This window comes from Hemiscyllium ocellatum, chromosome 12, assembly GCF_020745735.1.
Source record: "Hemiscyllium ocellatum isolate sHemOce1 chromosome 12, sHemOce1.pat.X.cur, whole genome shotgun sequence".
Classification (NCBI taxonomy): domain Eukaryota; kingdom Metazoa; phylum Chordata; class Chondrichthyes; order Orectolobiformes; family Hemiscylliidae; genus Hemiscyllium; species Hemiscyllium ocellatum.
Window position 1 is genome coordinate 30,652,786 of NC_083412.1, and position 25,409 is coordinate 30,678,194.

The 25,409-nt window shown below is 42.0% G+C and overlaps 1 protein-coding gene across 1 annotated transcript in view; it reads right to left on the reverse strand.

Moving 5' to 3' along the window:
• egfl6 (EGF-like-domain, multiple 6) overlaps positions 1-25,409 on the reverse strand; it is an 80,822-nt gene that overhangs the window by 40,519 nt on the left and 14,894 nt on the right. The window contains exons 3-5 of the mRNA XM_060833265.1: positions 13,524-13,616; positions 7,071-7,190; positions 3,919-4,038 (exon numbers count right to left, since the gene is read on the reverse strand). Of these exons, the coding sequence (XP_060689248.1) occupies positions 3,919-4,038; positions 7,071-7,190; positions 13,524-13,616 (333 nt within the window). The remainder of the gene's footprint in view (positions 1-3,918; positions 4,039-7,070; positions 7,191-13,523; positions 13,617-25,409) is intronic.

A 25,409-nucleotide genomic window follows, 5' to 3' on the forward strand; every position in this document is an offset into this window, starting at 1 on the left:
ACAAGTGCTCTATTATCATTGTCATCAGGAAAGATAAGTGCTTTAGTTAGGAGTAAAGAATTAATCATATGTTTTATATATCTACATTTAGCACTAGCATGAGAAGAGCAAAGGGATCAAAGCTCAGAGCTACGGCCACTAAGGATGTGTTTATATATGTTTGAGTTTCCACCAGATCTTACTCAAAGAAATGGCTCCATGCTAAATTTATTCATCTAAAATGCCTAAGAGTAACCATAGAATCCAAAGAGTGTGGAAGTTGGCCATTCAGCCCATCAGTTCCATACCAACACTCTAAACAGCATCCACCCAGAACCTATAACCCTGCATTTCCCATGCCCAATCCACCTAATCTGCACATCTTTGGACTGTGGGAGAAAACTGGAGAACCCAGAGAAAAGCCATGCAGACATGAGGAGAGTAGCAGAGTACAATCCTCAGCTTAAAACAGGTTAAACATTAACATTAAATGTTCTGCAGCTACTGTTGGGTTGATTTAGCTAAGATTATAGGTTGAATGGGGTGTGTTGTTACCCACCCACAGAGAACAGACTCGTCAGAATGTTGTGGGGAACCCGTCATTCAGGATTCCTCCTTACCTCCACCCCCCAACGTGTTCAGTGGAAGTTTCACTCCACCTTGTTTCTGCAATGTTGTTGATTGGTTCCCCGGCCTGGTGACCAGCCAAATTAGCTGCTGGGTGGGTAGGAAGCTGATGTATGGGTGAGAAAAGAAGTTGATCAAGGGAAGATGAATTGACGGAAGAAAAAGCGTCAGAGCAAGCTTGATTGGCGTAACAGAGCAGGACATCCTGGTAATCGTCAGGATTCAGGGTGGAAAGTCAGAAATAATCGGAGGGTGTTTGATTGTGAATGGGCGGGGGGGAGGGGGGGTGAGGGAGTGTAAGGAAAGGGTGGCTATTGATCCCAGGAAAGAGGCTGGACAACAGATACATTCAGACAACTTCCATTATTGTAGGGAGGAGCATGGGCCAGGACATGGTTGGTGGGGGTATGGGGGGAGCTAGCTGTGATTTAAATGATTTGGGAGAGTGGGGTGGGTGGTATTTGGAGGCTGAGGGTGTTGTTCCAATCTCAATAGAGACTGTTAAAGTTTTAGAAAAATTCACACACCCTGTTATTAACCAAAAAAATTAAGTAACATGATTTCATGTTTTAAGTCAAATTAATTTTACAGAAACAAATTAAACAAAACAAACATTATGAAGTAAATACTTGCTTAGCTAACTATTACATATACTTTAGCCTAACATTCTCAATTAAAACTCTCATTTTTCACTATGACTCTCAGTCAGATAATTTTTTGCCTAACTATCAGATTCATGAAAGTTAGTTTCTTCCTTGGAGCCAACTCTTCACATTGTTTGTGGCTGTTGCAAGAGTCTCCATTAATAGTTACTAACCTTTCTAGACTGACTGTTATCCACTCCTTTGTCTGTTCAACTGTCCTTCTCTCTCCTTATCTAGATGATCCTCATCTATCGTTTACTTCTTATCCCTTTCAGGTTGAAAAAAAACTAGCTATGTCAGTATCATTTCTAGGTACTAACAAATCAGTAAGTACATTGAAAGATCTTGGACCTTTTACCTTAAATGGGAGTTTTACTTTCAATTCCTGTTTTGAGATTTCAACAGACAATTGGAAGTACCCTGGGTTTCTACGCTGTTTATTCTGTTGGTCCAAACTACTCTTCAGCTCCTAAATTTCTCTCTTCCTGATTCTAAGCTAAATTGGGTGTTTTCTCAATGAAGGTTACTGCAGATTTCTTCCTCTAATTCTAAACTAGGCAAATCTCTTAGTCTCTTTTCTTTCATGAACTCTGCCTTCAAACTGTGTCTGAGCTTCCATCCACACTCCATATGGTGAGTGATAAAGTTAGCATTTTCTCTACCTAAGGTGCAGGCCTGGCTAGCATCTCTTTCTCCGAGTGAGCTGCAAGCTAATAAGATGACAGCTGCATGATCTTCGTCAATTCCCATGCTGAACTATCTGCGAGCAAGCATACAGATAACGTGAAACAAAAGAACCTTCCTGACACCGAACCCATCTTCATGACAACAAGACAACTTAGTGATACTTCAAACTGAAACGTAAAGTAATTAACTTACACCTCTAAAACTGCTCTTTGATTCTGCGTCCTGCAGGAATAATTTCGATTTCTAATTAAGTTAACTGCCTTACTCCCAGACTTGCTGGTTCCAACAATAACAACTCTCTCCCTGTTTATGAAGCTGTTTCATTGCAAGGGCTTATAGCACAACAGCAGAGTGTTTGACTCCAGATTAGAAAAGTGCATGTTCAAATCACATCAGGCTCATAAGGCACAGTGGTAGTGTCCCTGTCTGTGGGCCACTTCTGGGTTGAAGCCCCACCTGTGCTGGACAAGCAGCCTGAACAGATTAATTAAAAGTATCTACAAATATGTGTTCATCTTCTAGGAACTAAATGAATAATTGACATAACTATAGACTCCTGTCCAATACCGAAGGGTCATTCATTGTTTAGGTTGTCTCCTTTCTAACTTTAACCTTTATTTCCAATTGGCTTTCGTCTTCAATTATTTGGAGAATACTGAAAGTTACTCCCATTGCAGTCAGCTTTCAGTCTGCCCTCTTTACATGATATCAAACCACCGGTCAACAAGCATTCTCCTTTAAGTGATGTCGAAACAGCTCAGGTTAAAGTTGATTTAACAGCTTGAAGTCTGTGTGAATTTGAACAGTAAACATGATTGTTACAACGGACATACATTTATCAAACAATGTCTCAATTAATTAGCAGAAAAATATTGCTTCCAGCATTTTTTTTGGGGAGGTGGTAATTGACACTGGGCTAGTAATTCAGAAAGCTCTGGTTAATACTCTACAGACATAGGTTCAAATCCCTCGAATTCAGCTAATGAATCTACAACCTAGCCATTCTAATGGTGACCATGCAACCATTGTCATTTGTTGCTGTTCAAATAGTCATGGTTGATCATTTAACGCAGCACCACATTCCCACGTTTTCTTCATACTCTTTGATCCCTTCAACCCTAAGAGCTATACCTATCTCCTTCTTAAAAACATTAACTGTTTGGCCTCAGCCACTTTCTGTGACAAGGCTCATCCTTCCAAAAGCTCATCGCTCTCTGGCCGAAGAAATTGCTCCTCGTCTCAGTTCTGAAATGGCCTGCTTTGCATCCTTAGAATGCATCCCCTGGTTCCAGATTCTGTGCTCATTAGGAACATACTTTCTGCATTTATCCTGTCTGGTCAATTTAGAGTTTTACAGATTTCTTTAAAATCCCCAACCCTCTTCATTCATCCAAACTCCAATGAATACAATCTTAATCAATCTAGTCTCTCTTCATACATGAGACCTGCTTTTCCCAAGAATCCTGATGAAGGGCTCTGGCCTGAAATGTTGAATTTCCTGTTCCTTGGATGTTGCCTGACCTGCTGTGCTTTGACCAGCAACACATTTTCAGCTCTGATCTCCATCATCTGCAGACCTCACTTTTTACTTTCCCAAGAATCAGTCAGGTAAATCTTTGTTGCACTCCCTCCATTGCCAGAACATCCTACCTCAGATAAGGAGACCAAAATGGCACACAATATTCCAAGTGCTGACTCACCAAGGCCCTGTAAGTTGCAGCAAGACATCCCTGCTCCTGCACTTGAATCCTGTTGCTATGAAGGCCAAAGTACCGTTTATCTTCTCACTGCCTTACGCACCTGCATACTTACTTCCAGCTTTGTCAACTCTCCACTGCTCTCTGACTGAGTTTAAGGGTAACTAGGGGAGTCTGGCTTCTCTAGGGATACCAATTTCCCATGAAAGAAATCAATAATCAAGTCATTTTATTTTTGTGGTAAACTTTGTTCTCGTACTCGAGATTACAGAGAGAGCACAGACCTATGCAGGTTTTTCCATCTGGTCCCAGTTGTAATCCAGAGGATGGGCAGAAACAGCGGACCTCTCCCTCCACATCCTCACAGCCATATTGACAGTTTGCCATTGCACATGTCCTGGAATCTAAAGACCACAGAGCCAGTGAACTTGTGCATTCAAAATCTCATACAACAATACTTCTTTCCCTTTTCGATGGACAACTGGAACGTAGTCCCATCCGGAACCTTTTCTGATATAAATTACATCGATGTGATGAGCTCTGTATTTTAGGTAATGCATAATTTATTTCAGTGGTCTGGTTTCTCACAATTCCCTGGGAAGAATAACAATTGCAATTACATTCTTATTTAAACTCTGCTATTGCAGAACTAGAGATCAAAATGGTTGATTGGGAGGCTTTAACCATAATTTGTTCATTTTAATTGGTCTTTGTGGTTGTATTACTTCATTGGTATATTGTTGGATGAACCAAATCATTATCAAAAGCAATTGGTGAGGAATCAGTGACTTGATTAATGAATTAAAAATGTATTAATGTTTTTGTCAGTCACTAACTTCCCCATCAATTTTTGTTCAATAGCTGACACTCTACCATCCATCAGAAATGCTGGATTCTCTCTTCTCATGACTGCTGCTTCACTTTAACAATGTATTGAAGTTCCCTGATGCTGTGTTGTGGAGTGATTGATAGAACATGTGATTGACCATGTTGTGAATTAATTTTCAATGTGTTAAGATTGGAAATAAGTCTTTTCCACAAGAGGAGGTGGAGACAATCTGAAGGGAAATAAAATGACTCTTAGTCACTCCACATAGTTTCTAGTGGCAATATCAGATGCTTGATAGTAGGTTCTGTCCCAAGGTGTTCATCTTGGAAATGTATCTCCCTTACCTGGGGCACACTGACTAATTTTCTCTGCATCTCCACTTCTGTTTGCACCTTCTCAAAGCCTTCCATTCAGACCAGGTTTGTGGCCATCCCTCCTAATCCTCATCCCATGGTTCAGCAATATTTCATTTACTGTTTGTTCTGTTCTCTGCCCTCTTGTCTGCATGGCACTTTGAGACAGCACTATTTATCAATCTGGAATAGTTGGGACTGTTAAGAAAATCTTATGTGAATTAAGTGAAATTACTGAAAGGAGAGAAGTAATCATTGAAAGGCTGAGAGTGATTTTAACCTAATTTCCCAGATGGGAGATCAATGTGATCAGGTGGAAAATTGTTTTTAGAACACATATAATATTGCCCTGTATCAGTTGAGTCACTTAAATGTTACATCCATTTTGCCATTTTCCCCAATGTGTAGATTAGAAATAAAATTGGTTACAGAAATCTTTAACTGCACTGTCTTCTGTGACTAAACTCAATATTGTATCAAAACTCTGTAACGGCGCATCTGCTAGCATCTGGCACTAGTTAGAGTTGCCCTGCAGTCAGACAGTCATAGAGATGCACAGTACAGAAACAGACCCTTTGGTCAACTCGTCCGTTCCGACCAGATATCCCAACCGAATCTAGTCCCATTTGCCAGCATTTAGCCCATATCCCTCCAAACTCTTCCTATTCATAAATCTGTCCCGATACCTTTTAAATGGATTGGGTTGGGATATCTGGTCAGCATGGACCAGTTGGACTGAAGGGTCTGTTTCCATGCTGTACATCTCTATGACTCTAAATTGTGTAATTGTACCAGCCTCCACCACTTCCTCTGGCAGCTCATTCCACACATGCACTACCCTCTGCGTGAAAATGTCGCCCCTTAGTTCCCTTTTAAATCTTTCCCTTCTCACCTTAACCCTATGCCCTCCAGTTTTGGACCTCCCCATCCTGGAAAAAAGACCTTGATCATTCACCCTATCCATGCCCTTCATGATGTTATAAACTTCTACAAGGTCATCCCTCAGCCTCAGATGCTCCAGAGAAAATAGCCCCAGACTATTCAGCCATCAGCACTAAAACAACAGTTTCCCATAAAGTTATTGTAAGTTCAAGTTGAAATCAGTGCAGTGAGGAAAATAGGACATCTGGCACCTGAGTGAACAGTCTTAATAAATTAAATGTATTTATTTTTTAAAAATTAACCTATCTTTCCAATCAACCTGTTTAAAGATTTATTCTACACTTCTGGAGCAAGTAGGACCTGAACCTAGGCCTCTTGGTCTAAGGGTAGGGACAATACCACTGCAGTACAAGAAGATCCCTTATATCAGCAGGACTCTAAACTGTGGGGCAAAATCCCAACGGATTTCCTAATCCATCACCTTAACTATTTGGCCTCAACTAAGCATTCACCAGAAGTAGAAGAAGGATAAATGTAATTAGGTACAGAAAGTGAAATAAATAGAGGAAAAAGGATTTGGATCAAGTCATAGCGAGTGAGAAAAGGGAGAAAGGAAATGCGAAGCAAATTATTTAAACTTTATTATTTTACATTTTAAAAATAATTCCCAATTAGTCCACAAGTTAAAGTAATGAGATTGCTTATTTGTAGCAGGTAATTTTCAGATGGACAAGAGAGGTTGATTGGTTAAAAACAAAGACTGCAGATGCTGGAAACCGGAGTTTGGATTCGAATGGGTTTCCTGCTCCTCGGATGCTGTCTGACCTGCTGTGCTTTTCCAGCACCACTCTAATCAAGAGAGGTTGATTGGTCATGATGCACAATAATTGTACGATGAAATGGGTACTTACACTAGCTCTAAATGTCTGTGTTGATTCAGATTAAATCTAATTTACAAATACAGCAACTTCATGCCATGTAATGTATTTCAAATGATAAGGCAGATAGCAGATGCCTCATTTGCAAAGCTTACAGCAAAGTGACAACTCAGGCAGTTAATAGTTGCATATTTGCATTTGACAATCCAGTTACCCTTTTCTATAGATTTTGTGCCATTTGTACATAAAAATGTATTTTGTTTGCCCCACTAATATTTTGATAACAAACTCTGATTTATTGTTATTGTGTTTTAAAAGCACCTAATGAAGATTGCCAATGAAATTTTAAGAAATGGTCATTTGTTCCAAATAGCCTCAAAAATAGCTGAAATCACAGAGTGCAAAACTAGGGGGAGAACATAATGAATCCAACAGATGATCAATCCATCAGCAATATTTTATCACAACAGGGATTCCAGGAATGTTTCACTCACTAGCACATGTGCCATCTGGAGTCAGCATGAAACCGTTCAGACAGTAGCACTTGTAGCTGCCATGCGTGTTCATGCATCTGTGTTCACAGGGTCTTGGCTTCAGTCCACATTCGTTAAAATCTGTAGCAGCCAAAAAAAAATTGGTGCAAAACAAAATACGAATAGCTGAGAGAACTGATTCCAGTTATTTGACAAGATGACGTTTCACACTACTGAGTAGTATGTGAATGTGCAAAGTATTCAAACATCTTTGAAACACAATCATTGTGAAGTCAAGCTATGCCACGAGGTTTCCTTTTATTCTTTTGCCAGATGTGGGTGTCGCTGGCTGGCCAGCATTGCCCATTCCTAATTGCCCTTGATGAGGCTTTATAGTGATTGGTTCAACTGAGTGCTTGCTAGGCCATTTCAGAAGACAATTGACAGTCAACCACATCGTGTGGGGCTGGAGTCACATGTAGGCCAGACCATGTGAGGATGGCAGATTTCCTTCCCTGAAAGACATTAGTGAAACAGATAGGTTTTCCAACAATCGACAATGGTTTCATGGTCATCAGCGGATCCTTAATTTCAGATTTTTTAGAATTATGTTGCCAGGATTAGAGGATTTGAGCTATAGAGAGAGGCTGAACAGGCTGGTGCTGTTTTTCCTGGAGCGTCAGAGGCTGAGGGGTGACCTTATAGAGGTTTACAACATCATGAGGGGCATGGATAGGATAAATAGGCAAAATCTTTTCCTGGGGTTGGGGAGCCCAGAACTAGAGGGTATAGGGGTAGGGTGAGAAGGGAAAGATATAAAAGAGACCTAAGGGGCAACCTTTTCACACAGAGGGTGGTACGTGTATGAATTGAGCTACAGAGGATGTGGTGGAGCTGGTACAATTGCAACATTTAAAAGGCATTTGAAGAGGTGCACATATAGGAAGGGTTTGGAGGGATATGGGCCGGGTGCTGGCAGGTGGGACTAGATTGGGTTGGGATATCTGGTCGGCATGGACAGGTTGAACTGAAGGATCTGTTTCCATGCTGTACACCTCTATGACTCTAATTGAATTCAAATTCCACCATTTGCCATGGTGGGATTTGAACCTTGGTCCCCAGATCATTAGCTGATTTTAAGGATTAATTATCTGTTGATAATACCACAAGGCTATCACCTTCCTAAGTGTATTTGCAGGAGTAAGGGAGATGGAGAAGGTTTGTCCCATTGAACTGGGTGCATAGTGGGGTGAAGAATGCCATTATGAATGAAATATACAAACTGAACATAGCAATTAAGAAATTTAACCAGCAGGTTTGAGGAATTTAAAGTTAGTAGAGAACTAAAATAAAGCTATCATTGAATCGCTGCATTAAAGCTAAACAGCAAGATGCACAGTGCTCACAAAATTCAACCTAATGTTGAATGTTCTGACAATCCCCAAAGGTGCATCCTTGGCACAGCATTCAGGAATTCAGAGTACGTATCCTGCATATGAGCCTTCATTATAAACATATTATGGCCATTTTGGTGCATGCTGTCAAGGCAACAGTTTGGGCCATTGATGGACAAACTACTCTGTCTACTCAAAGTGACTTATGATTATGAGCAACTTTAATTGGGCACAGTTAGGCCTCAAGCTTCTGCTTCTCACTGAATTCTGCTGCCCGAATAGCCAATTCCACTTAATTGTCTGTTACACCTAGAGGCAATGAGCCAAATCTTTTGAGGCATGATGGAAGGGGAGGTGGGGATGGGAAGGTGTTGACTGTCAGCTGCAGTGCTGGTGAGAGTTTCTTTTCAGCTTGGCCAACAGAACCACAAGCTGTTCAGGCAGTGGTAAGGCCACTTCTTGTGGCCTTTTAACAGAATCAAGACACTGGGGACAGTACTCACACCCCCTGAGAGTGTTGACTAATCAGAGTTTGGCAGCTCTTGTGAGCCACAGGGATTGTGGTGCCTCCTGCTGCAAGGACAGGCTCTGGAGACCCAGGATCATGGAATCACCCAGGCCATAGGTAAGGAATGTGGAAGATAGAACTATGGGTCACAGAGGAAAGGGGTTCGGGAAGGTGGGGGGGTGGGGGGGGGGGGGGGCGGGTGGCATTGGCAGCAAGACTATGGCTGGCTCTCAGCTGCTGTCCTTTCTCATATCATGTCCCTAAAATGGTCACTTAATGCTTTGAAATTTGGGCCTCTACTCCATCAGGAGATGTTGAACTGGCCATGCAGTTTCAACAAGTGTTAATACAACTGGTATTGGGACGAAATTCTTAAGTGTTCAGTAGTTGGTGGTGGGTGCGCAGGTTGACCAGGGACCTTCTGATACCTGTTCTGATCCTAGCAGAAGGAGTCATGGGGTCAATTATGCTATCACTACGATTACGGACATGCCCTTCCTGGCTCTAAGCTCATCATCAGTGAAAGCAGGAAATTTCACCCAGTACATATTATCTACATCGACAAAATTAATTTAAGATTCATTAATTGCACTAATATAATTTGTGTACTTTTTCAGTATTGTACTGTCCAATGAGGAAATCTATGTCCAACATAACTGGACAAGAATGACAAATGTTATGTCCTTGTTTAAAAATAAAGGTATAAAGTACAGCATCTATATGCAGTTCTGGTTGCCCTACTATAGAAAAAATACTATTAAACTAGAAAGAGTGCGGAATAGATTTACTGAGATACTACCTGGATGGGAAGGCTTGAGTTATAAGAAGAGGTTGGATCGGCTGGGATTTTTTTTCCCAGGAGCATAGGAGACGAAGAGGTGATGTTATAGAGGTCTATAAAATCATGAGAGGCATAGATAAGGTAGATAGCCAACAGCTTTTCCCTATGGTAGGGGAGTCTAAAATTAGAGGACATAGGTTTAAGGTGAGAGGGGAGAGATACAAAAGCGTTCAGAGGGGCAATTATTTATCACACAAGGTGGTGAGTATCTGGTACAGGCTGCCAGAGGTAGTATTGGAAGTGAGTATAATTTTGACATTTAAGACAGGTACATGGATGGGATAGGGATGGAAGCAAATGGACCAAATGTAAACAATTGGGGCGAGTTTAACTGTGAAAAATGGTCAAGTTGGCCTAAAGGTCCTTTTCTATGCTGTAGGCCTCTGCAGGTTCATAGTTTCTTGAAAGTGGAGTCTCAGGTAGATAGGCATTTGATGTGATTGTCTTTATCAGTCAGTGTATTGATTATATGAGTTGGAAGACCATGCTGCAGCTGTACAGGACACTGGTTAGATCAATTTTGGAATACTGAATTTAACTCTGATCTCCCTGCTATGTTGTGAAACTTGAAAGAGTTCAGAAAAGACTTACATGGATGCAGCTAAGGTTGGAGGGTTTGAGCTGTAAGGAGATATTGAATAGGCTGGGGCTATTCTCTCTGGGGCATTGGAGGCTGAGGGGTGACCTTATAGGGGTTTATAACATCATGCGGGGCATGGATAGTGTAAATAGACAAGATCTTTTCTCTGGGGTGGGGGAGTCCAGAACCAGAGGGGCATAGGTCTAGGGTGAGAGGGGAAAGATATATAAAGGACCTAAGGAATGACTTTTTCACACAGAGAGTGGTGTGTGTATGAAATGAGCTGCCAGAAAAAGTGGTAGAGGCTGATACAATTACAACATTTAAAAGGTATCTGGATGGGTACATGAATAGGATGATTTTGAGGGATATGGGCCAAGTGCTGTCAAATGGGACCAGATTAATTCGGATATCTGGTCGGCATGGACGATTAGATTACTTACAGTGTGGAAACAGGCCCTTCGGCCCAACAAGTCCACACTGACCCACCACCTACCCATACCCCTAACCTAACACTACAGGCAATTTAACATGGCCAATTCACCTGACCTGCACATCTTTGGACTGTGGGAGGAAACCGGAGCACCCGGAGGAAACCCACGCACACACGGGGAGAACGTGCAAACTCCACACAGTCAGTCGCCAGAGTCGGGAATTGAACCCGGGTCTCAGGCGCTGTGAGGCAGCAGTGCTAACCACTGTGCCACCGTGCCGCCCATAAAAAGTTGGACCAAAGGGCCTGTTTCCATGCTGTACAGCTCTATGACTCTACTTACAAGTCAGTTTAATCTAGATAGCAAGGAGGTTTATCTTAAAACATGGGAAAGCTTTAAGAAATGATAATTTGGGGAAATTAACAGTTGCTTGGATAAATGCTGGTCAGTTAGGAAAGCCAGCATGGATTTGCCATGGTCAAATTGTGTTTAAACTGCTTGAATTTGTTTTTGATGAGGTAACAGAGAGTAATGCAGTTAATGTGGCGTGCATGGACTTTCAAAAGGCTTTTGATAAATTGCCACATAAAAGGCCTGTCAGCAAAGTTATAAGGAACAGAGGCAGCATGAATAAAAAAAAGAGTCTGAATGATTAAAAGAAAGTGAAAAGTGAAAGATTGCTTTACAGACTGTTGAAAAATTTTTTGTGGAGTTCACCAGGGGTCAGAATTAGATCTCATGTTTCTCTTGATTTATATTGATGAGACAGATTTTCCTGCACAGGGCACTATTTTAACATTTGTGACTGACACAAGTTTCACATACATCAAAAGTGTGAGGGGACAGTGATACACTTCAAAACAAATGATCTGGATGGCAGTTGAATGAAGGACACATGACAGATGAAATTTTGTGCAGAAAAATGGAAAATAATTAATTTTGGTAGAAAGAATAAGGAGTGGCAAAATAAAAAAGCGGACAATTGTAACATTGTGCAGGGGCAGGGAGATCTCGGATATATATATTCACAACAATTTTCTTTTAATTCACGCATGGGATGAGGGTGTCACTGGCTAGGCCATTGATTGGCTATCTCTAATTGCTGGGGCTGAGAGCGTGGATAATAAAATTTATGGGATCCTTGGCTTGATAATTCGGAGGGAACTGAATATAAAAGAGAGGAAGTTATGAGACTACAATATAAAACACTGGTTTGCTAACAACTGGTGTACTGTGTCCATTTTTAGCCACTAGATTTTTGAAAGGACGTGAAGAAATTACAGAGAGTGCAGCAAAGATTCATAAAATTGCTTCCAGGAATGAGAAACTTCAGTTACATGAACTGATTGGAGAAATGGTCTCTCTGGAGAAGGTCGAGAGAAGATTTGATGGAGGCATTCCAATTCATGAGCGGTTGAGTAGGTAAAAGCAAACTATTTTGATTGGTAGTAGGGTGCAGAACTGATTTAAATTGATTGGCAGAAGAAAGGGTGAACATTTTTATTCAGTGTACTGTTAGGATCTGGAACGCACTGCCTGAGAGTGTGATGAAGAAATGAACTTCCTAAGAGAATTGGATTAATATCTGAGGAGAGAGGGGCTTAAAGAAAAGGTAGGGCTTCAGTGAAAAGATTGGGGAGTGACACTCAGAAATAACAGCTATTGCGGAGAGCTGGCACAGACACAATGGGCTGAATGGACTCCTTTTGTGTTTACAATTCTATGATTCAAAGCCTGAAAGAATTTGTGCCAATTATCGAGTCATACAGCACTGTAACAGGCCCCTTCATCCTTTTAAAAGTCATTCTTCTTCTGATATGGATGTTTCTGGAAAGCTGAGCATTTAATGCTTATCCCTATCTCTCCTGGAGAAGTTGAATGATGACTATTTTTCCTGGTCAGAGCCGGAAAAAATGCAGATGCTGGAATCCAAGGTTACCAAGCAGGAGGCTGGAAGAATAAGCAAGCCAGACAGCATCAGCAGGTGGAGGAGTCGACGTTTCATGTCCTGAAAAAACTTTGTGCCCGAAACATTGACTTCTCCACCTCTTTCCAGCTGCCTGGCTTGCTGCGTTCTTCCAGCCTCCTGCTTGACTATTTTTCCTGAGCCACCTCAGGTCCGTGAAGCGACGCTCATGTGTAATACTTGGTAAGAGTTCCAGAATTTTAATGCATTGACAGTAGAGGAACATAATGTTGTATGTCCAAGTCAGGATGCAGCACTATTTGGAGGGAAGTTGGATAACATGTGTTCTTATATAGTTGACACCTTTGCGCTTGTAAGTGGCAGGGAAGAGTTGGGGGCGTGGAAGGGGTTCAAAAGTAATTAAGTAAAATTACCAACAAATTACTTAAGCCTGACTCATATTTCACTGTACTTAAAAAAAGGTTAAACTCACTCTACTGGGTTACAATCCTTTTTTATTAAAAAAAAGTGTGAGGTAACAGTACACACTAACTGTGCACAGTTGGGAATGGATGTGAAAGAATATCACATTCTTGGGGTCTAGTCAGTTTGACAGGCTACCAGACAGGCAGCTGTAAGAAAAAATTATGTCAAGGTGTAGCTATTAAATTCAGCAGAACCTCTGCGTCCGTGATCCTGCACTAAAGTGTTCTGCAAGTTTCTCCCTGATTTCCTCTAAACATCGGGATCGTTTTCCCACTCAGCTTACAGTAAGTACTGACAATGTTCCAAATCTGTTCTTGGCACTCACCTTGGTTGCATGTTTTGCCAGTGAATCCTGGGTAACATTTACATTTATTTGCCCCAATACACTCTCCATGTTTACATCCATGTTCACAGACAGCTGAGAAAAAAAATCACACCAACAGGAATAAAGCATTAGAATTTGACAGCTCTTCTGTTTAGACAAGACACTTGCATTTCAAAGTTACAGAGCAACAAGAACCAGAGGATTTCAGTGGATGTAATTAATTTAATGTATTATTGAAAAAATGTGTCAGAGATTAGAAATACTACTTTATTCACAGTAAAATTAATTTACAAATGTGCAGCAATGACAAGTATTGTGTCTGCAAATGCTTAAACCATTACAAATTTGAAACTTCAACTCAGTGCAAATAGAATGAGCCATCAGCAACTTTGGGCCCCCTACCTCAGGAAGGATGTAATGGCCTGAGAGCGGGTCCACAGGAGGTTAACGAGAATGATCTCAGAATTAAAGACTTAACATGTGGAACATTTGAGGACTCTGGGTCTCTGCACAATGGAAGCTTGAAGGATGAGGGTAGATTTAATTGAAACTTACAGAACACTGAAAGGCCTGGATACAGTGGATATTGGGCAGATGCTTCCATTAGCAGAAGAGACTAGGACCTGAGGGCAAGCGTTAGAGTAAAGGGAAGACCTTGTCAGAACAGAGATGAGGAGAAACTTCTTCAGCCAGAAAGTGGTAAATCTACAGAATTCATTGTCACAGAAGGCTGTGGAGTCCAGGTCATTGAGTATATTTAAGACAGAGATAGATAGTTTTTGATTGTCAAGGAGTTCAAAGATTACAGGGAGAGAGTAGGAGAATGGTGTTGAGCAACTTTCAGGCATTGATTGAATGCTGAAGCAAAATCAATGGGCCAATGGCCTCACTTGTGCTCCTGTGTCTTATGGTCTTATGGTTTAACTCGTTACATTCTGCTAAAGGATTTTGATCTAAAATCGTAATTTGTTTTCTTATATCTCTTCTAGATTGATTGATGACAAGCAGTGCATGGATTTTCAACATATGGGAGTTCAGAATCTGGAAACTAATAAATACAAAATAAAAACTGAAAGAACTATGGATGCTGTAAATCAGAAACAAAGACAGAAATTACTGGAAAAGCTCAGCAGGTCTGGCAACATCTATAGAGAGAAATCAGAGTTAACAGTTTGGGTTGAGTGACCCTTCCTCAGAATGGTTCCAAGGTCTGTTCTGAAGAAGGGTCAGTGGACCCGAAACGTTAAGTTTGATTTCTCTCCATGGATGCTGCCAGACCTGCTGAGCTTTTCCAACAATTTCTGTGTTCGGTGGGTCGGTGTGGACTTGTTGGGCCGAAGGGCCTGTTTCCACACTGTAAGTAATCTAATCTAATCTAATCTATTAAATACAACTAGTCTCAACTGGAAACTGGAATTGTTTCAATTCTCAGAGTTTCCAAGTTGCTGACTGATTTCAGTTCTGTTGATTATTCCTTCCACGTACATTTTAATTGTACTTTTAAATCAAATTCTGTTTCAAATTTATCCATGTCCCTCCAAGGGTTTGCAATTTATAGTTGGGTATTAAAATTGGATCCACTTCAGAGCAAACTGACTCAGAGCTAAATAGTGTCAAGGATTGACCACTTTTTATCAAATTTGAAATCATATGAGGCTGAGGCAGAGGGGTGCATGAGGATTTGAGTTGCTGGCGCTTGTTTTACTGATGTTAAAGATTCATCTCAGGGTGATAGAGATTGATCCTCCAGAATAAAGCATAGGAGTATAAAGTCTGAAGCACATCTCTAAAAAAGGTAAACTTCGACAAATAATTCCCTCAGGTCTTTTTAGTTTTTTTTTGTTAACGCACTCTCGGGATGCAGACATCAATGGCAAGGTTGGAAGGGATTAACCACTAGGAATTAAGACACAAATGGGCCTGAGCAGCAGAAACAGAAACGTAATCATTAAGTGTTTAGTGAAGCAATTCTTTTTAACATAATCAAACTGCTTCATGGCCACTTCTTCTTCCAGCTTCTCAAGCTGTCATGTTAGAATTTCAGTTCAGAGGGTAGGATTTTCCTGCCAGTTTTACGTATTGATGTCCAGCCCAAACCAGGCTAATCAGCAGTAAGCCCAGCACAGCTATATTCTTGGAGGTGCCCTCTGGTTGGCTGCCTTTGCCTTTGCCATGCTCAGAAATGAGGCGAATGGTCACTAGATATTGCTCAATCAATCAGAGCCTCGAGAGACGCAGTGGAAGAGGTGAGCGCTGTTGAGGCAGCGAGCAAGGACACTTTCAATGGTGATTCCACATGAAGTACAATCAAAATAACAATGTAATGTCAGATAGGCCACATGGAATGGAGGGGGGCCCCTCAGGGAGACAAGGTGGGTGGCATCATGGACATCGTGAACATGGAGCTTGATTGCTACTGGATGGCATTGGCTGTTTGATAATGACCCAGACTGCTGTAGGGAGGCTGCCTTTATTGCCTCCCTACAAGGAAGGGTGAGATGGGAGCTCTGCCACTGGAAAAGTGCATTACCCTGAAAAAGTGTCCCTAAAGTGCAGACTATGAATTTGTCTGTGGTGGTCAGTTGATTGGCACATGTGAAGGTGGGGATACCTCATCAAGACTTAAAATTCTAACAGGACCTGACAGGGAGGATGCAGGGAAGATGTTCCTGATGATGGGTGTGTCCAGAACCAGGGGTCACAGATTGAAGATTGGGGGTGGGGCATATAGGACGGAGATGAGGAAACATTTCTTCACCCAAAGAATGTGAGCCTGTGGAATTCATTACCACAGGAAGTAGTTGATGCCAAAACATTGAATGTATTCGAGAGGTGGCTAGATATAGCACTTGGGGGTGAATAGGATCAAAAGTTTTGGGGAGAAAGCAGGATGAGGCTTTTGAGTTGGATGATTGGCCATGATCGTGATGAATGGTGGAGCAGGCTCAAAGAGCTGAATGGCCTCCTCCTGCTTCTTTCTCCTTTGTTTCTATGCTTCTATTTCAGCCTTTCTGTGGGACACCTCCCCACAAGGCAGGGGCCAATATATCAGATAGCTCTCCTAACCCAGATCCTGCCTATTTTCCCACCAGCCTGCCTCTAATCCTGTTTCACTGGGGACAGAAAATCTCTGTTCATTACTTATGAATTATGAATCAAGGCCTTTGGATCTGTAACCCAGTGATACAACCATTACACTGCCATATGCACAAGGATGTTCAGTGAGAAAAAAAAACTCAGTCCCCAATCTCAATGGTCAAGTGTGTTGCTAATACCTACAGAAAGGGGTGTCTACTTCCGATGTGTGATACCATTGGGTTACTGGAACTCATTTACCTGCACTCGAGCAAGGCATGCAAATCTTGAGCCTGCACCAGACACAATATTGCCACTGCCACTGCTCATATTCTCCCATCAGTCTTGCTAAGGTTAAATTGTAGTCAGCTTGTTATAACGTAGGGTGATATGTTTCATGCAGAGGGTGCTCCGTGTATGGAATGAGCGGCCAGAGGAAGTGAAGGAGTCTAGTATGATTGCGACATTTAAAAGGTATCTGGATGGGTATATGGGAATAGGAAAGGTTTGGAGGGATATGGGCCGAGTGCTGGCAGGTGGGACTAGATACCTGGTCAGCATGGATGAGTTGGACTGAAGGGTCTGTTTCTGTGTGTACATCTCTGTGACTCTAAGTATGATTGTTGGGCTATAACAAGAGGAGTATAAAAGCTACACACTCCTTTGCTAACCAAGAACAGATTTTCACAGGGCAATCATTTGTATCAGTGTTCTCACATTTGTGCGTTTGCTAGGGCAGGGAGAAGGAAATATGATTTTTGATGTTAATTGAAGAAACATAGGAAGCCCTGTTAACCAGTTGATTGTCTCCTTTTACAATCTCAAAAATTTATGGTAGCATCAAATTTTGGGGCAGTCGTTCATGTGCAAGTAGGGATACAACAAGAAGACATTAAAAAACTTGCAAAATTGACATGTAACTGACAAGTGAATTTCAGTCCAGTTAAGCAAGGTTAGCAAGATTAGATCTCATGGAATATAGGGAGAACTAACCATTTGGATATAGAATTGGCTCAAAGGTAAAAGACAGAGAGTGGCGGTGGAGGGTTGTTTTTCAGACAGGAGATCTGTGATCAGTGGCGTGCCACAAGGATTGGTACTAGATCCACTGCTTTTTGTCATTTACATAAAGGATTTGGATGTGAGCATAAGAGGTATACTTAGTAAGTTTGCAAATGATACCAAAATTGTAGGTGTAGTGGACAGTGAAGATGGTTACCTCTGATTAGAATGGGATCTTGATCAGATGGGCCAATGGGCTAAGGATGGCAGATGGAGTTTAATTCAGATAAATGCTAGGTGCTGCATTTTGGGAAAGCAAATCTTAGCAGGACTTATACACTTAATGGTAAGGTCCTCGGGAGTGTTGCTGAACAAAGAGACCTTGGAATGCAAGTTCATAGCTCTTTGAAAGTGGAGCCGCAGGTAGATAGGATAGTAAAGATGGCATTTGGTATGCTTTCCTTTACTGGTCAGGAGTTGGGAGGTCATGTTGCAGCTGTACAGAATATTGGTTAGGCCACTTTTGCAATTCTGGTCTACTTCCTATTGGAAGGATGTTGTGAAATTTGAAAGGGTTCAGAAAAGATTTACAAGGATGTTACCAGGGCTATAAGAGATGTTGAATAGCTGGGGCTGTTTTCTCTGGAGCGTCGAAAGCTGAGGGGTGACCTTATAGAGGTTTACAAAATCATGAGGGGCATGGACAGGATAAATAGACAAAGTATTTTCCCTGGGGTGGAGGAGTCCAGAACTAGAGGGCATAGGTTTAGGGTGAGAGGGAAAAAGTCTAAAAGAGACCTAAGGGACAACATTTTCATACAGAGGGTGGTATGTATATGGAATGAGCTGCCAGAGGAAGTGGTGGAGGCTGGTATAATTGCAATGTTTAAGAGGCATTTGGATGGGTATATGAATAAGAAGGGTTTGGAGGGATATGGGCCAGGTGTTGGCAAGGGGGAACAAGATTGGGTTGGGATATCTGGTCAGCATGGACGGGTTGGACCGAAGGGTCTGTTTCTGTGCTGTACATCTCTATGACTCTAAGTATGATTGTTGGGCTTTAACAAGAGGAGTATAAAGGCCACACGCTCCTTTGCTAACCAAGACTAGGTTTTCACAGAGTGGCAAGGATACACAGCCATTTAAAAATGGCAGGAGGCTCCTGAACATGGGAGTCCTATCCCCATTTTTGCTGATTTAGGATAAGGATGCAGCCAGTGAGCCTGTATGCTGCACTCCCAACTTGGCCAGCTTCAATGTTGGGGATTAGCATCCCCAAGCGGCCTGCAATTTGCTCAGAATTAGGAGGAGCATTTTCATGACTCCCAGTTCATAACCCCTCAGAGGAGTTATGATCTATAGTCTTGGTTTCGGAACCTTTTTGAGCAGTAAATTCAAAAGCTCTTAATCATGACCTCCATGCCAACAAATGCACCCCACCCAACCACTCCTTGGCCCTTTTCATGCCAACTCAATGATAACGTGTGCTTCCCCATCCACTTCCATGACAACTCGTGGTCATTCTAAGGTCATTCACGCAATGTATGAAATGTACAGAACCAATTGACCCTCCAGTAACAATAAGTTGAGTAAATTGTTCAGAAAAACAAACCTATTCATAAGCCTCTTGACAGAAAAGCTGCAACCTAAAAGTGTTTCTCATATAGATGATTACAATATTAATAACAGAAATTGTAACTGCTTTGCACCTCTTTATGCAGATATATATTGAGACATTGGTAAAGGATATCATGGAAAAAACTGACTACACCACATGTAAATGTCAATCAAACAAAGTCAACATTGCTCATCAGCTTCAAAAAAACAAGCTGTGCATAGGACTAATCCTTTTGAGTCTGAGCAATTTATAGGTGGGATAACATGAGTTGGCACTGTGTAGGTATGGCACTGTCAAGGAGAAAAGATTGAGGACTAAAAGGACTAGTAGCGCTTAATACAGCCAGAGAATCGAGGTCAGCCTTTTAACCAGCCTGCCTCAGCACTCGGCCAATCCTGTGGCCACCACCTACTCCCAGTAGAGAGCTACCATTGCCACCCTATCATTAGCACTCTTTCCAGCACAAAGATTCAGCCATTCAGGGGCCTTTCACCCATGGCCAGTAGGATTCTGGGAAATGCCTGATTCGTGCTGCCTGCAATGGTGCTGGAAATCTGGGCCTGAGTCTAAACAGAGAACCATAGAGATCCATGTGTACCAATTCAAAACAAAGCATTGCATGCTCTTAAACAAAGCCAAACAAATATGTCGCTCATTACAACGGGGACAGAATTGAAAGGCATTGAAGTTGCATTAAACTTGCTAGATCACAGTTGGTAGTGACCAGTTCTTGAGCCATAGTTATTTACAACATGATTAATGACTTGAATGAAGGAAATGAATGTTCTATTGCGAAGTTTGCAGGTGACATAAAAATAAGTGGGCAGGCAAGTAGTGAGGATGGCACAAAGAACTCACAGAGGGATGTGGGCAGGTTAATAGAGCGGGCAAAAAATAAGGAGTTGGAGTATTATAAGGTAAGATGTGGGTTTATGCACTTTCACAGGAGCTGAATATTATTTAAATAGAGAAAGACTGCAGAAAGCTGCAGCACATGGGGGCTTTGGAGGTCCTTGAGCATGTACCACAAAAATTTAGCTAAGAGGTAGCAGGTAATAAGGAAATCAAATGTAACATGGGCCTCTTTACCAAAGGGAATTGAGTTTAAAAATAGGAAGTCTTGCTAAAAGTACACAAGATACTTGTTAGACCACATATAGATTACTCTGAATGGTTTTGTCCATTTATTTAAAGAACACTATATTGGCCCTGGAGGCAGTCCGGAGAAGGTTTACTCGGTTGATGACAGGTAAGGAAGGATTTATTAATGAGGACAGGTTGAGTATGTTGGTCCTGTACTTATCAGAAAGATTAGAATAATGAGAAGCAACTTTATTGAACCATACAGTAAATTCTTTGTATCTGCCAAATCACAAATTCGCCAATCTAAAAAAAAAGTACAGGTACATAAACCTTTATCCAAAATGCTTGGGACCAGCTGGTTTTCTGAATTCGAAATTTTTCAAATTGCAGAATAAGTGACAGTTTGACAGTAAAATTATTATTTTGTAAAAATCTTACTGAACATTAGAATCACAGTGAGTACTACGGGCCCTGAGACAGAATTGAGGCTGCCAGTGCTGGGCCATACCCTTTCACTACATCTGAGTGACACGCATCGTGTGGGTGTGGAGTTGGGTTAACCGTTTGCACACCAAACAACCTTGTTAATGAGATAAAAACTTCACAAAAAAAACTTTCAGACTTTGGAGCTTTTCAGATTTTGGGATTTCAGCTAAATGGTTGTTTACCTGTAATAACAAAAATCAACATCTGCAGACAAAAATTGCGTATCCACATTCCTCCATGTCTTTAAAAAGCCCCACACTCGCAAATGTCATCATTTGCAAGAATTGTCAGGAACAGAACCCTCACGGAAATGGAGGAATGCCTGGATATTATTTATAGAGTCATAGAGATGTACAGCATGGAAACAGACCCTTCGGTCCAACCCATCCATGCTAACCAGATATCCCAACCCAACCTAGTCCCACCTGCCAGCACCCAGCCCATATCCCTCCAAACCCTTCCTATTCATATACCCATCCAAATGCCTCTTAAATGTTCCAATTGTACCAGCCTCCACCACATCCTCTGGCAGCTCATTCCATACACGTACTACCCTCTGCTTGAAAAGGTTGCCCCTTAGGTCTCTTTTATATCTTTCCCCTCTCACCCTAAACCTATGCCCTCTAGTTCTGGACTCCTTAACCACAGGGAAAAGACTTTGTCTATTTATCCTATCCATGCCCCTCATGATTTTGTAAACCTCTATAAGGTCACCCCTCAGCCTCTGACGCACCAGGGAAAACAGCACCAGTCTATTCAGTCTCTCCCTATAGCTCAAATCCTCCAACCTTGGCAACATCCTTGTAAATCTTTTCTGAACCCTTTCAAGTTGCACAACATCTTTCCAATAGGAAGGAGACCAGAAGTGCATGCAATATTTCAACTTTTAGGGTGTTTGAGAGGGCACATGCAGAGAGAATGTATCCGCTTGTTGTGAGAGTCTAAGACCAGACAGCATCATCTCCGAGTTTCAAGTCACTATTTTCAACAGAGATGAGGAAGAATTTCTTCTCTCAGAGAGTAATGAATCTTTTTACCATAATGAGGTGTCGAGGCTGGGTCATGAGGCTATTCAAAGTTGTGATTACTTTTTAATCAGTATTGGTCCTGGAGTAAAGGCAGGAATGTGAAGTTGAGGATTATCAGATCAACCACGATCTCATTGAATGGTGCAGCAGACTCAATGGGCTGAATGGCCCACTTGTGCTCCTATGTCTTGTGATGTTGAGGATTACTGAGAACAATTCTCATTTCTATATTATGAAAACGATGCAGTATGATTGGAAAAAGTGCAAAAAAAATACAATAATGATCCAGAACTGGAAGGGTTACAGGAAAGATTGATTCGGCTGAGGTTGTTTTAATCTGGACAAAAAGCAGGCTGACTAGCGACCTGATTTGAGATTCTTTTCAGATCAAGCCAAGAGTTTGATAGAATAAAAGAAAAGAAATGTTTTCACTTTTAGGGGACATCAGGGATAGAGTCCATAAATATCAAATTGTCATTAATACATCCAATAGGGAATTCTGGAGAACATTCTTTCCCTAGAGATGGTAAGACTGTGGAATCCATTACTGTGTGGAGAAATTAAGATGAATAACATAAATGGGGAAGAGGAAACTAGGTAAACACATGAGGGAGAAAGATTGAAGGGCATGGTGACAGGATAAGATGGAAAAAGTTAAATGCAGATTTAATACACAGATGCCATTACAATATTGACTGATTAGGCTGTATATTCTTTTTACTGTGCAGTATATTTGACATAACTTTATTGATGTAAACTAGACAATAATTTCTAAGGTATTTCAAACCACAGCTCCAGCTTGTAAATCCCAGTAGTCATTACATCTAACTCTTGAATGACCTGTGATGGGTTCATCTCTGTAGCAGAATGGTGGTGACACCGAGGACAAAGGAATTCCTTGGGTAGAATCTTAGATTATTTTGTCAAAGCATCAATTTTCTTTTGTTTCCCAGAGGGATTCTCTCTGCAATCTTCCCAAATTTGCCTTAAACTGCCTGTCTGCCCTGCTCATATGGCATCCTTTATGTTCTTTGCTAGCCTAACCCTACATTTTACTTTATTGGGAAGAACATGCCACTGATCTGATATCCCACCATAGTCTGGCACCGCTGGCACCCGTACCATTTTTTAAAAGCTGTTATGCACCCAGATGACCACTGTCAGCCCAGAGCGCCCCTGTTTGGTTCCTGATATTTGCCCTGGATGTGGTAGATTGGGGGAATTTGGCACCCCAATTTGCCAACTGGCATCTGGAGGTCTTGGTGGACAGGGTGTTGCAGAGGAAGGACACCGTTTTCCCCAAGATCAACGGAGGAGATCATGACAGCAGATCCTGCCAACCTGGTCTATGGTTGCCACTGGAGTCAATGCAATCTCGCTGTTTGGAAGAATGCCCAGCACTGTGGAAAGAAAATCAATGACCTCTGCTTGGCAAAGATACGCCTCGCCATTTCTCTCTGCTAAGTCACAGTCATGCTATCTCTGCAACTGCATCCACCTCTCATTGAGTTATACCTCTTTCACTATTGACTGCAACATCCCTCAGTCACTCTCACCCACCCCAGGTCCTCAGCCAACTAACCTTGCATGGCTTCTGCACTGCCTTCTTATTTGCTCGGGATAATTCTCCACTTTCTCCCTGTTGCATCAGCTCAATGTCTTCCTTAACACCTTGCTCTCTCACCTTCCAGAGGAAAACAGCTCACAATTGGCAGGAGAAGTTAAGATTATGGTAGCGTACTCGATATTTGGCTTCTCACCCTTTAAAAGGAGAGCATCCAGATCCTGACCACCTGGAGCAGCTGAATGGGCATGCACGAGCTGCTGGAGACTCGTATCAAAAGCTGCCTTTGGTTTACTGAGCGAGGGCCTCCTAACTGAAGGTTGGCTCCCTTGATTTGACTGAGGACTGCTGATGCACATAAGTTTCCTGGCTTTATGTCTATGTTCTATGGCAAGGCAAGGCAGGAGTCCTATGAGTCTGGTACCTCTGGCTGACGAAGAAAAACACTAAAGGGCTAGGCAAGGTGAGGTTGCGATGTTGTAAGGTTCAAATTGAGTGAGTGAGAAGAGAGTAAGTGAACAGTTCTGAGACAAAATTTGCTCAAAATTTGTGAGCTGGGTTTCTGATCCCATGCACAAACTATCTTTGGAGCAGCATTGCTAGGAAAGTGACTGGTGTAGCTCAAGTTGCAGCTTGATGCATAGAATGCACTGTAAGCATATCATAGTACTGGGATGAGGATGCGGAGAGGCGAACAAGTGCGCAATAGTAAGATCCACTGATGTGTGGTGCTGAAGTCACTGCCCATAGAGCGTGCCCTGAGATGTTGTTGCCAAGTATCCAAGATGAAGGTTGGGATGGTCAAATGGAAAGCTGGAGTTATAAAGTCATGGAGATGTACAGCATGGCAACAGACCCTTCGGTCCAATCTGGCCATGCCGACCAGATATCCCAACCCACTCTAGTCCCACCTGCCAGCACCCAGCCCATATGCCTCCAAACCCTTCCTATTCATATATCCAACCAAATGCCTCTTAAATGTTGCAATTGTACCAGCCTCCATCACATCCCCTGGCAGCTCATTCCATACGCATACTACCCTTTGCGTGAAATAGTTGCCCCTTAGGTCCCTTTTATGTCTTTCCCCTCTCACCCTAAACCCATGCCCTCTAGTTCTGGGCTCCCCGACCCCAGGGAAAAGACTTTGCCTATTTACCCTATCCATGCCCCTCATTATTTTGTAAACCTGTATAAGGTCACCCCTCAGCCTCCAATGTTCCAGGGAAAACAGCCCCAGTCTGTTCAGCCTCTTTCTGTAGCTCAAATCCTCCAACCCTGGAAACATCCTTGTAAATCTTTTCTGAACCCTTTCAAGTTTCACAACATTTTTCCAATAGGAAGGAGACCAGAATTGCACGCAATATTGCAACAGTGGCCTAACCAATGTCCTGTACAGCTACAACATGACCTCCCAATTCCTGTACTAAATACTCTGACCAATAAAGGAAAGCCTACCAAACACCTTCTTCACTGTCCTACCTATCTGTGACTCCACTTTCAAGGAGCTATGAACCTGCACTCCAAAATCTCTTTGTTCAGCAACACCCCCTAGGACCTTACCATTAAGTGTATAAATCCTGCTAAGATTTGCTTTCCCAAAGTGCAGCACCGGTCATTTATCTGAATTAAACTCCATCGGCCGCTTCTCAGCCCATTGACCCATCTGGTCAAAATCCTGTTGTAGTCTGAGGTAATCCTCTTTGCTGTCCACTACACCTCCAATTTTGGTGTCATCTGCAAACTTACTAACTGTACCTCTTATGCTCGCATCCAAATCATTTATGTAAATGACATAAAGTTGAGGACCTAGCACCGATCCTTGTTGCACTCCACTGGTCACAGGCCTCCAGTCTGAAAAACAACCCTCCACCACCACCCTCTATCTTCTACCTTTGAGCCATTTCTGTATCGAAATGGCTAGTTCTCCCTGTATTCCGTGAGATCTAACCTTGCTAATCAGTCTCCCATGGGAACCTTGTCGAATGACTTACTGAAGTCCATATAGATCACATATACTGCTCTGCCCTCAT